We start from the raw sequence: 13,089 nt of genomic DNA, 5'->3' as shown, positions 1-13,089 counted from the left end.
CGGGACATTTACATGTAGCGCGCAGATCCTCTACCAACTGTGCTACCAATGTACGACTCACGACCCATCCTCACGGCTTTACTTCCGCTAGTGCCTTATCTCCTAAGTTCTAAGCTTCACGGTAGTTCTCTTGCGTCGCTTGCGGAACTAGTACTCCTCGACGAAACTTCTGTAAAGTTTGGAAGGTCGGAGATGAGATACTGCTGGAAATAGAGCTGTGAAGGCGAGTCGTGGATCGTCCTTGGAGGTGTCATCTGGTAGAACATTTGCCTGCGAAGGCAAAGGTCCCGAGACCGGCTTAAGTTTTTATCTGCCAGGTCTGTTTATTGTGCCACTCTTTTTCTCTTGAAAATTCGTTAATCGATGAAATGAGCGTTAATATCCTGCATGCCATTGTACAGTGGGGGGTCATCCACATGGGTACTAAAAGAAATCCGATAAATTTTGGGTATACGAAAAATCGCACAAATCTAAAGGCTTTTAATTCGACTAAATACCTAGGAATTACAAGTACGAGCAACTTAAATTGGAAAGACCACATAGATAATATTGTGTGGAAGGCGAAACAAAGACTGCGCTTTGTTGGCAGTACACTTAGAAGATGCGACAAACCCACTAAAGAGACAACCTACAATACATTTGTCCGTCCTCTGCTGGAATACTGTTGCGCAGTGTGGAATCTTTACCAGGTAGGACTGGCGGAGGACATCGCAAAAGTGCAAAGAAGGGCAGCTCGTTTTGTGTTATCGCGTAATAGGCATGAGAGTGTCACTGATATACGCTAGTTGGGGTGGCAGTTACTGAAACAAAGGCGGTTTCATTTGCGGCGAGATCTATTTACGAAATTTCTATCATCAACTTTATCTTCCGAATGCGAAAATATTTTGTTGACACCCACCTACGTAGGGAGAAATGATCATCATAATTAAATAAGAGAAATCAGAGCTCGAACGGAAAGATTTAGATGTTTCTTTTTCCCACGTGCCATTCGAGAGTGGAATGGTAGATAAGTAGTCTGAAAATAGTTGATGAACCCTCTGCCAGGCACTTAAGTGTGAATTGTAGATGTAGATGTATATGTAGACCAATATAATTTCCTGTATTCACTTCCTATACAATTCACATGTTTAGCGAGTGAAAAATTACTGTCTATGAACCCGTGTATGCTCCCTAATTTCTCTTCTTTTTTTCCTGAAGTTTCCTACACGAGATATAGGTTGGTGGGAATAGAATAGTCGCGCAATCATTTTCGAGTGCAGATTTTCAAGGTTTACATGGTTCAGCGAAAAATACGTCTTAATTATTGACGACGCCTTTGGCACAATTGTTTTATTAATCTCCACTGCATAATGTAATTTTAAATTTTTTACTTCTGATGAAGGTATATTTATATATACCGAAACCTTGGTCGAGAATTTTAATAAATTTTTATCCTGCAACTGTTTTGGCTGTCATCCTTTATTGTGAACAACAAATGTAAACTATTTCCATGGTTTTTTGAAATTCTTTGCGATCTTCCAACGACGGAACTTGCCTGCACACAACTGCATCGTCAACGAACAGTCTAATGGTGCTGTTGATCCTATCTGATACATGGTTTACATAAAGGGTGTTCGTTTTAACTTGAGACAAGGAAATGTCTCGAAAACGACACATCGTACGAAAAAAAACCGATCTAGTTGAAAAGTTAATTTTAGAAAAGAGGAAATTGTCTGTGAAACAACTGTTAACTGTTCACTACCTAACCACCTCTCCTGCGCGTGGCAGTATACAAATCTGTATTTCAACTGGGACCGCCCTCCCCCCTCCATTTTATAGTGTATTTGGATTCTAAGCCAAAAAATACGTACGATGAAGCAAACCATTGTTTTACATTCATTTTAGATCGCACTGTAATCGGGAAATGTCAACTCTGCCTGTTCTTGCAATTAAGAAATTCCAGAATGAGATTTTCACTCTGCAGCGGAGTGTGCGCTGATATGAAACTTCCTAGCAGATTAAAACTGTGTGCCCGACCGAGACTCGAACTCGGGACTTTTGCCTCCCGCGGGCAAGTGCTCTCCCATCTGAGCTACCGAAGCACGACTCACGCCCGGTACTCACAGCTTTACTTCTGCCTGTATCTCGTCTCCTACCTTCCAAACTTTACAGAAGCTCTCCTGCGAACCTTGCAGAACTAGCACTCCTGAAAGAGTCGTGCTTCGGTAGCTCAGATGGTAGAGCACTTGCCCGCGAAAGGCAAAGGTCCCGAGTTCGATTCTCGGTCGGGCACACAGTTTTAATCTGCCAGGAAGTTTCAATTAAGAAATTACCTATCTGGTTCTACATTTAAATTGCTTCGTAAGTATAAACCTTTGTGTTCTAACGACTTATATTGAAATCCAAAATTTACTTTACGTTTGCAACTTTGATTGTACGGTACAGTGTGAGTAGCCGATTCAATGTCTGGTTTGAAACTACGTGTAGCTTGATCCAGGAACAACGACGTGGACGTAAGAGTTTTCTGTTGCCATCGGGATACTTGATATCGGCGAGGTTCCTTGACCTTCACTGTCAGTGTGCTTGATTTCGGTGAGTACCCTTGCCTCCCACCATTGCGGGGGCTTGATGTTAAGGAGTCCCTTCGCCTCTTACCCTCTGGATCATTGATTCCGGTGAGCCACCTTGCCTTTCACCATCTCGGTGCTTGATTTCTCTGAATCGTCTCGCCTCTCACTACTGGGGTGCTTGATTTCGTTGAGTATCTATGGCAGGAGCGCATGTTATTATTTCTTCATGCCCATTTTACATAAGTACAATGACTGTCGCTTGTACTCCTCTGATAGCCGTAGTTTTTGCTCCAAAATTCAGTAACAGACGGTCGTCAGTGAGGTTGATCTATAATTCTTTGCAGCTGACCATTCGCACTTTTTGTAAACAGGAGTGACTTGTGCAGTTTTCCACTAGTCGCTGTGCAACCAGGTCTCGATAAAAATCAGCTGGCACAGAAGCTATCTCCGCAGCGTATTTAATCAAAAATCGAAATGGATTTCCGTCGGTGCCTGACGCCTAGTTCAACTGTAGTTTACCAATAGCGGGGCTGCTAATATCAGTACCGCTCATTTAGGGGGTACCACCTTTCTGCCGGTTACTGTGGAAGGAAAGCTGCAAAGTGCACCACAGAAGCTTATGTAGCCTATAACGATTACTACCCTAAACCCCTCCCGAACAGGCCATGAAGGCCCAAAGGGACCGACCGGCCGACGTGTCGTCCTCAGCCCACAGGCGTCACTGGATGCGCATATGGAGGGGCATTGGTCAGCACATCGCTCTCCCGGCTGTATGCCAGTTTCCGAGGCCGGAGCCGCTACTGCCCGATGGAGTAGCTCCCAAATTTGCCTCACAAGGGCTGAGTGCACCGCACTTGCCAACAACGCTCGGCAGACAGGATGGTCACCCATCCAAGTGCTAGCCCAGCCCGACAGCGCTTAACTTCGGTGATCTGACGGGAACCTGCGTTACCACTGCGGCAAGGCCGTTGGCATTACTACCCTAAGAGTAGACGCACACTTTCTCTTTACCTAGGACATCCGCTGTCACTTCCCGCCGATATAGAAGTTAATTGCTGCTGTGCTAAAATAATTGGATCCACTGTCGTATTCATCAGATAATCATGACGCCAAACATATAAATGTATCAAGATGAGAACCCCCCCAGAAGCAGTTGTTACGCGATGGCTGGCTTGCGCGCAGCATCTATACAGATCCATCACAGGACTAAACAGCTTCAGACAACAGTTAATAAAAAATAGATGGTAACGCAGATTAGTGACAATTTACAATGATTTATTTCTGCAACTAGTGGAGATAAGTCTTGAGGAATACGCTAAGATACACTAAGATGACTAAAGTCATCGAATACCTCCTAATATCATGTCGGACCTTCTTTAGCCCGTCGTAGTGCAGTAACACGAAGAGGCATGGTTTCAACGTGTCTTTGGAAGTCCTCTGCAGAAATATTGAGCCATGCTGCCTCCACAGCCGTCCATAAATGCAAAATCTTTGCACTCTGAATGGGCAAATGATTTGCTCGATTTGCCCGGAATGTTCTTGAAACCAGCGACAAATAACTGTCGTGCCGTGGCTTGGCGCATTATCATCCAAGAGCCGTGCGTGGCTCGTGTTCGTGCCATATCTCATTTCACACCCTTTTTTTTACTGTACTACCATCTCGTTATCTTAATTTCAATTACTGGTGTCACTGAGTTGCCGCCTTGCCTGCCCGCGAGCGGCAGCAACGGCGCTTATCGATATAAGCCCTGGCGTATTATCATTGTTGACTACTATTACTTTCCGGTTGTCGTTTGTTAGGCGTTAGTTCGGATCTGCCAGTGAGTTGGAACATACCTGCAGTTAGTTCGGACCTGACAGTGTTTGAGTTGGCACGCGGCACAAGTTCAGTCGGGGCGCGGCAGCAGTGAGGTCAGGTCAGCCATGACTCGCCCGACGGTTGCCGACGCACGTGATTGGAGTAGCGACGACTGTGGTTGGTCGTCGGTCGGTCGTCTTGCCGGACGACGTGTATTTGGCCGACGAGCGCTTATTGGTTCGATGTGTGTGCCGCCTCGTGATTGGTCCCTGTTGTTGTACAGACACTGCCGCTGGCACTGTCTAATTCTTCGTGCAAGTGTTCGTGAAACTGCGTGTGGTTTGTGTGATTTTGATTGAAAAATTATTTTAAATGTTGTCGGTGTACTGGCTCTGAGCAGTCGGTCGGTTGGTGTGGATCAGCCAGGAAATCTCCCTGTGGGCCGGGTCCGCTGGCGGTCTCTAAGCAGTGTCGGAGTGTGGGGGAGTTGTTCCGATTGCTACGAGGTTCGTGGCTCACTGACCCAGGACATCAAAGTTGAGTGCTGATTTAATTACCGAATCCAGACTGTTCACATTGTGTTTCATGGTTGACTGTTGTGGGTTATTCCTGTGAGTAACAGCAAGTGTTTGAGTTGGCGAAAGTTTGGCCACCATCCGGTGGAGTTTAATTGTATTTTAATTATTTGAAGTCCAAGTGCACCAGCGGAATTTTCTGCCTTGTGGCCGTTAGTGTTTCGGTTACCTGCCCTGGCCGCTGACGTAAAATTCAGACAGTGTCCTTTCCTCACCGTGTTGACGCTATCCAACACGTGTGTGTAGTGTAGTGTTGACAGCTTATGCATACTTGGTTGTGGGCGGCTATGCCTTTTACGTTTTGCCTTTGGAGTTCCTTGTGCTCAGGTCGGGTGGAAGGCAATTCGTCTTGTCGTTGGCTCCGTTAACTGTCTCTTGGTTGGGTCGCCGCGGATTGGGTATAGTTGGGCCGACTACCTGTCTCCCCTAAGCGAACGTTAATATTTCAAGTGTAGACCGACCCCCGGAAACTTCTGAGCGCCGCTGGCTGTACTGCCTTTTATTTTTTTTGGATAAAGCTTTGGAGCTTCTGCCTTTTGAAAATTTATTATAGTTGTGTTTTTCAATAATGGGCCTTCAGGCGCTTTAAAATTTAAATTCCTTACTTCTTAAATCTTAGACTGTTTGAGCCAGCCTGTGTAAAATATTGTTTAAAGATAAATCTTTGGGCCTTCTGCCTACTAAAAATTATTTTAGTTGTTTTAAGTAATCGGCCTTCAGCCGGTTTTAAATTAATGTTACTGTCTTTCAAGTATAGACTGTATGGGGCCTTCAGCCTAATTGAAGATGAGGCCTTCTGCCAGGTGTTTTTGAAAATTTATTTCACCTGCAGTCTTAAATCATGGGCCTTCAGCCGTCTTTAAATTAAACTTTTATGATTTTCAAGTGTTAGATTTGTTGGGCCTTCAGCCAAATTATAGACCTTACTTACGTGAGGCCTTCCGCCCTCTAAATATTCGGTTTTGAGTCTGATTTTTGAGTTAATGGCTCTCCGCCGTATTTAAATTTGAGTGGCATCAGATAGTGTGGCCTATTCAGCCGATAACTAAGTTCCAAAATTTTTACTGTATTTGTTTGGACAACTAAATAAAGTTATATGTGTTTGAGTGTAACTGACACCCCCCTTTAGACCCCTTTCCACAATTCCCACTACCTGCGGATTTAAGCTGGGCGTTTCAATCCACAAAAATTCCATCACTGTTTGGGAACATAAAGTACAGGGGAGGGGGGGGGGGATTAAAGGGACCAGACTGCTACGGTCATCGGTGGAACATTAAGTACAGGAATGGCTGCAAAATGCTCTCCAAGTATTCGGACGTAACCATTTCAAGCCAATGATCGGTTCAGTTGGACCAGAGGACCCAGTCCATTTCATGTAGACACAGTCCATACCATTATGGAGCCACCACCAGCTCGCACAGTGCTTTGTTGACAATTTGGGTCCGTGGCTTCGTGTGATCTGCGCCACACTCCAACCCTCTCATCAACTCTTACCAAACCGAAATCGGAATTCATCTGACCAGCCCACGGTCTTCCAGTCGTCTAGTGTCTAATCAGTATGGTCACGAGCGCAGGAGAAGTGCTGCAGGCGACATAGTGCTATCTGCATAGGCACTCGCGTCGTTCGTCTGCTGCCATAGCCCACTAACGCCAGATATCGCCGAACTTTCCTAACGCATACGTTCGTCGTACTTCCCACATTGATTTCTGCGGTTATTTCGCGCAGTGTTGCTTTTCTGTTGGCACTGACAACCTTACGCAAACGACGGTGGCTTCGGTCGTTAAGGGGAGCCGGAGGTGCCTATGCTGCCCATTTTAAAATCACTAAGTTTGAGGAACATTCATGAATAAACTACCAAATAGAAAAATTTGAATTTTTTAATATATAGAGTGGTTTAGTATTGCAGTTATGATAGAGGGATTTTGGAGTATCTTTTCTACTTTCCTTCCAATTATTTTTTTATTAATGACCCAAATTTTTTTACAAATAATTGCTTTATAATTAAACTGAAATGAAACTACTGGATATATTGCCAAATAGCTGTTTTACAATGTACGTTTGACCACTAGGAGTGCCGTATAAAAATTTCATCTTTCTACCTTGAGTGGATTTTGAGAAAATGTTCCTTATATTCGAAGAACTCTAATTTACGGGAAATGGCTGTCAAAGTTTCTCAATACATTCCTGCACTATAGGATGGATTATCAGGGTCTTCTTCTTCATCCTCCAAAAGCTTCCTCTTCTGTCTTCTTTTCTGGCCTGTTGTTCCATTATACTTCATATGCCTTTCTCTTCTTTCTGCTCCTCTTATCCTTTCTCTGTCAATATTTCTTAGTGCTCGTACAGTGTTCACCCCAGCTGTAAATCCTAATGCCTTCAGAACTTCACACTTCACACTTTTCCCTTGGTTGTAGGTTGCTATTGCATCATAAATGCCAAAGTGCAGTGTTTTTATGCTTACAAACACCCTTTTAGGAATCACTTTCCAAATCAGATTGTTTACGCTCTCATTAGGATTCTGCGTTTTTCCGTGTAGACATTTGTGCAACAATTCTGGCAGTGCTAAGTCATGAAAAATTGGTTTTATTGCATTTATCACAGCTGCTGGCAAACCATGTTTGTGATCATAGTCCTTTTTTCCATTATATTTGCGCCAGGAATCTTTTGGGCACAGGCTGTGTTGAGGGTATTCATTGGAAGAGGCAGTATGAAGGAACAATGCCCACACTGCTTTTCGCATGTAACTAACATTGCTAGTATTTTGCCTTATAGCATACCCATAGTATCTCTGTAGACGTTCAATCACCTCATCAGTAAGCCTGCCTCTCCCTCCTATTGTCTTTCCATCACTGAGCTTACTTGAACCCAAAGTTTGTTTGAGCCTTCGAAGCCGTGCACCCATACGCTTTTGCACATGCCCAATGCATTCCAACTTTTCAACTACAAATTCGTTTCCATATGGTTTCAGTTCCTCTATAGTCTTGAAACCTTTGGAGTCACCATCCCCAAGGTAGTATTTGCTAGAAGATGTCACAGGGCTATGGTCGGCCATGTGTTGCTTAGCAGAAGAACGCACTGTTTCAGTAATTGTAGTATCGCTACTTGGTATTAGTGTTAATTTTCTTTTCCCTACGTTCTTCCCCTTCTCATATACACGGTTACTAAAACGTGGCATCGTAACCAGAACAACGCTTTACACAAGAAGTATAATACTACCAACAAGAGGCGCAACACTGAACTAATTAGAAACGGTAAACAGCAAAGAGACGATTTTCCGCGCTCTTAGCGCTTCATTTGTCGCAGAAAACAATGTAGCCAACCCTTGCACACTCGCTGTGTGCGTAACATAAGGCGCTGTATGCGTAACAGGCCGAGAATGGTTCAAATGGTTCAAATGGCTCTGAGCACTATGGGACTTAACTGCTGTGGTCATCAGTCCCCTAGAACTTAGAACTACTTAAACCTAACTAACCTAAGGAAATCACACACACCCATGCCCGGGGCATGATTCGAACCTGCGACCGTAGCGGTCGCGCGGTTCCAGACTGTAGCGCCTAGAACCGCTCGGCCACTACGGCCGGCAACAGGCCGAGAAAAATCCCAAGCAGTTCGCCAGGAAGTCACGAGAGGGTGTTAGATGCATTCAGCGGCCGCCCATTTCCTCTGCAGACGTGGGGGAAACTGGTAATAACTCCACTTCTAGGGCGAGTAGAACAATAATTCAAAATTTACATTAAAGAGGATTGCTCCAATTAATTTTCGGTAGCAAAAAAAAAGATCGTAATTTTTAGGATTTGACCACCTCCGGCTCCCCTTAAGTGAAGGCCGGACGCTAGCGTTGACCGTGATGAGAGATAATGCCTGAAATCTGGTATTCTCGGCACACTCTTGATTGACCCTGTGAATCTCGGAATATTGAGTTCCCTAACGATTTTCGCAGCTCCAACTACTATGCAGCGTTCAATGAGTGCTAGGTTCCACATGAATGAGTACAAGTGATGATCCGCCAGCGTATTGCCCTCTTACACGTTGTGTACGCGATGCTACCGTCACCTTTGTATGTGCACATCCCTATCCGGTGACTCTTTGTCTCCTCAGAGTACTGTCCTAATGCGGTATGGCGATTGTACAAGGATTGCCTTTAGATACTGTCTGGTGAGTGGAGCCCAGTGTCTGCTTGCGGAAGGATGTCTGCTTGGGAACTATTTGTGTGACGTAAGGCAGATGCATAATGTAGCCTTTTTTCACAAACTGCGACATCGTCGCGAAAACATACAGTGACCCGTGTATGTAATCAGTTTCCTTTAATTTACGTCTATGGTCACAATCCTTTCTGTTTAACAGAATACCGGTTTCGGTCTTTAATGACCATCATCAGATCTGCAGCAAAAATGGGAAAAATATAAATACACTCGCAAACTGTATACAGCTTAAGAACAATACATAGAGCATATTGAAAAGTAGTACTGACAAAATTTACATTTGTGCGCTTTAAATGTGAAGAAGCATACCTGTCTCATAAAAACAAGGTCCTAATGCACTGCAGCCACAGTGGCATAGTCACGTGTTAAATGCGGAATCAGCACCAGCATCGTCAAATACACATAAATCACATCACGTGCACGAGTCATGTTGTCAGTAAAACAACTGTTTAAAACAAGCTGCCGTACAGTAGCCACAAGATGTTTGTGTAGTAAGTAGACCAGATGTCGCTAATGTCAGCATACACTAGTTTTTAATAATTAATTGAAACAGCGAAAATAAAAGGGGAATACAATAGTTAAAGTCTGTAATAAGCTTATAAAGTATAAAAAGTGTTACAGTAATAAAAAGCAATAAAAGAAGAACACGACAAAATAATATTGTTAAAAAGACAAAGACTTAAAAACCAGTGGTTGACATATGCTCTAGTGCCAATATTCTAGGCAATGACATAAATATTAAACACCGTTGATATTGCACCGGGTAATATAAACAAAGTAAAACAAATCGCTAAAGGAGTCACAAATGAAAGGAAATATAGTTCTGCACATAATCAGCGCCCTCTGTTAGCGCTAACTGTAGAATTCCGCACAGGCGGGAAGTAGCTGGAGGAACGTGACTGGCGGAGGGCCCCTTGTACCCTGCGGTACTTCGTTGCAAGCAAAGAATGATCTACATCATCTGATTAATGCAGTCTATGAAATGAATAAACAAGGAACAAGAACCTACTAGAGTCATGTGTAAAACGTATGAAAACGAAATTAATATGTGATACACTCAATACTAGGTGAACTTGCGAACACACTATATGTAACAGAGGCGTGGAGTGATTAGGCCACCTCCACCAAAACCACCTCCTCCCAAACACCCAATGTGGCTTTCGACCTTCCTTCTCTGCTGATGACCAACTCCTCCGCCTCACTCATCTCCTCTCCCTCCAGCTTAACTCCCGTCGCTCCGCCATTTTTGTCTCACTTGACCTCGAAAAGGCCTACGACCGTGTCTGGCATCCCGGTCTCCTGTTTAAACTCCAAACCTACGCCCTTCCTATCAACTACATCCGTCTGATGGCCTCCTTCCTCTCCCACCGCCCCTCCTATGTTACCGTCCATAATGCCAATTCCCACACCTTCTACCCCTCTGCAGGTGTGCCCCAGGGCTCTGTCCTCTCCCCTCTCCTCTACCTCCTGTACACGGCATATATGCCCCAGCCCCCCACCCTCCCTCCAGTACACCTCTTGCAATATGCTGATGACACCGCATTCCTCGCCCTCGCTCCTATCCTCCAACGGTCCCAACGCCATCTCCAGAATCACCTTGACCATTTTGCTGCATGGTGTAACCAGTGGCTCCTGAAACTCAATCCTTCCAAGACCCAGGCAATCATCGTAGGTCGTACCACTCGTTCCTTCCGGCTCCTGGATTTCTCCCTTACTGTCTGCGCACGTCCCCGTCCCATCCTCTGTTATGCCAGTCCTGCCTGGATATCTGCCCCCCCCCCCCCCAAATTCTATAAGTCCCTCCAAATCCTTGAGCGTCATGCACTCCGCATCTGACCAGTTTCCCCCACCTGCTCTCGGGTGTGGTATGTCGTATTTGTGCCAACTTTTAGCGCAGTGTTTAAGTGAGTGTTTGGTGTTGTGCGTCCTTCCATAGTGTTGCGAACAGAAATCATGCTGTCGCTGGGTGTGCTTTTTATATCTCTTGCGAACAGAACCCAGACTGTCGCCGTGTTTTTTTTATTGTCTGTCTATTGTTTTTCTGCTTCCTGTGTGTTTTATTAGCTTCATCGACCCTGTGTTTTATGTTTTACGCTCCAAAATTTTCTGCCATTTTTACCTTTAAGTCACCGATTTTATCGCCAACTGTTATTATTTTTTATTATCTTCTTCTTTTTAAAAAATTCTGTAGGCTTAAGAGCGGCGTAATAGGCTGCTGCCAGCCCTCCCCCTTTAGGGGGAATCGAAACCCAATAAAGGAAAAAAAAAGTGATTTGGGTAAAACATTGTCAGATAAAGCAAAGTAGGCATTGGGCACAAAATCATTTTGCCGCTTAAGCAGTTCACTTGGCTCTCTATTTTTTGCTTTATAAATTTCAAGCTCGTGCATGTGATGTGATTTATATGTATTTGACGATGCTGGTGCTGATTCCGCATTTAACAGTTGACTATGCCACTATGGCTGTAGTGCATTAGGACCTTGTTTTTATGAGACAGGTATGCCTCTTCACATTTAAAGCGCACGAATGTAAATTTTGTCAGTACTACTTTTCAATATGCTCTACGTATTGTTCTTAAGCTGTATACAGTTTGCGAGTGTATTTATATTTTTCCCATTTTTGCTGCAGATCTGATGATGGTCATTAAAGACCGAAACCGGTAATCTGTTAAACAGAAAAGATTGTGACCATAGACGTAAATTAAAGGAAACTTAATGTAGACTTTGTCGTGTGCGCCCTCTCTGGAATCTACGCTTATGCTGGGCCTGACTTAGAGGCGGATCGGCGGTCTTAAGTGTTGGCATTGTCCCACATCTTCCGGAGGACGCAGCATATATCGTGAAGTAATTTGTGAGAAGAAAGCGTGCCATCTCGTTTTGTGACGTTGCAGGGTGAGGAGAGCCTGAGTACGCAGGCTGCTGGTGGCTGCGACAGCGGGGGCGGTCTGTCCGGCCCGGGGGCGGGCGGCGGCGGCGGAGGCGGCGGCGGCGGCAGCTACGAGAAGATAGAGCTCAACCATAAGGCGCCATCGCCCAGGATACTCAACCACCGCGAACAGGTCAGCGCCCACGTATCTGCAGCAGCTTGAAATTTATTTACGGGGCAGAAGACACTGAGATGTCTAATCCACACACCAATAACTTGCATAGCAGAGAATTTGCAGCTACTTCTCAACTCGGCCCTTAGCTTATAGCTGTACTACCCTCTCTTCATATTGACAAAATTGTACTCCCACTGCTACTCTTTACATTAGCGGAATAATTGACTCACTGATGATATTCATCGCAAAAATGCATAATGTCGACAACTCTCTAAGTTAATGATACCATACTACTCGAGATATTAAACTGTAATACCAAGTGATGTCAAAAAAAGCAACCAATGAAGGGGGGATGTATGAAAAAGTATATGGGCACGCACAACCTAAGGTCAGTTGACAGATATCTGAACGTAATTTTGCACATGTTTCCATTACGGTATTGGCAATAATCTGGACCTTCTTTAAATTTTTTGTCAAATAATTTGATCAGAACCTTGCTCGATTATTTTAGAATACACAAACTAGCAAATGAGGAATATTTTCCCAAGGGTCACTTTACTTACCGCTTTAAAAATATCGTACGTCATTCTCAATATTATGAAAAGGATAGTTGCTAATCACCATATAGCGGAGATGCTGAGTCGCAGATAGGCACAACAAGAAGACTGTCACAATGTAAGCTTTCGCCCATTAAGGCCTTTGTCGAAAATAGACGACAGACACACAAACACAAACGCAGCTAACACATACACGACTGCAACCTCTGGCAGCTGGAGCCACACTCCCAAGTCTGCCTTCAGCTGCAGTCGCGTGTGTGTGTGTTGTCTATTTTCGACAAAGGCCTCGTTGTTGTGCCTATCTGCGACTCATCACTCTTTCAAATGGTGAGTGGCAACTTTCTTTTTCATGATATTGTTACATTCCA

At 44.4% G+C, this 13,089-nt stretch overlaps 1 protein-coding gene and 1 pseudogene across 1 annotated transcript in view; one reads left to right on the top strand and one right to left on the bottom strand.

Moving 5' to 3' along the window:
• The window catches only part of LOC126092885 (leucine-rich repeat-containing protein 24-like), a gene marked incomplete at its 5' end in the record, with an annotated part of 204,387 nt that overhangs the window by 101,531 nt on the left and 89,767 nt on the right, over positions 1–13,089 (top strand). Inside the window, one exon of the mRNA XM_049908614.1 lies at positions 12,015–12,182. Coding sequence (XP_049764571.1) covers positions 12,015–12,182 — 168 coding nt within the window. The remainder of the gene's footprint in view (positions 1–12,014; positions 12,183–13,089) is intronic.
• Positions 3,405–3,522, bottom strand: LOC126093734 (5S ribosomal RNA; annotated as a pseudogene).

Source organism: Schistocerca cancellata, chromosome 7 (assembly GCF_023864275.1).
Source record: "Schistocerca cancellata isolate TAMUIC-IGC-003103 chromosome 7, iqSchCanc2.1, whole genome shotgun sequence".
NCBI lineage: Eukaryota > Metazoa > Arthropoda > Insecta > Orthoptera > Acrididae > Schistocerca > Schistocerca cancellata.
Note: the sequence above shows the minus strand (reverse complement) of the source record. Positions and strands in the feature narration are given on the sequence as shown.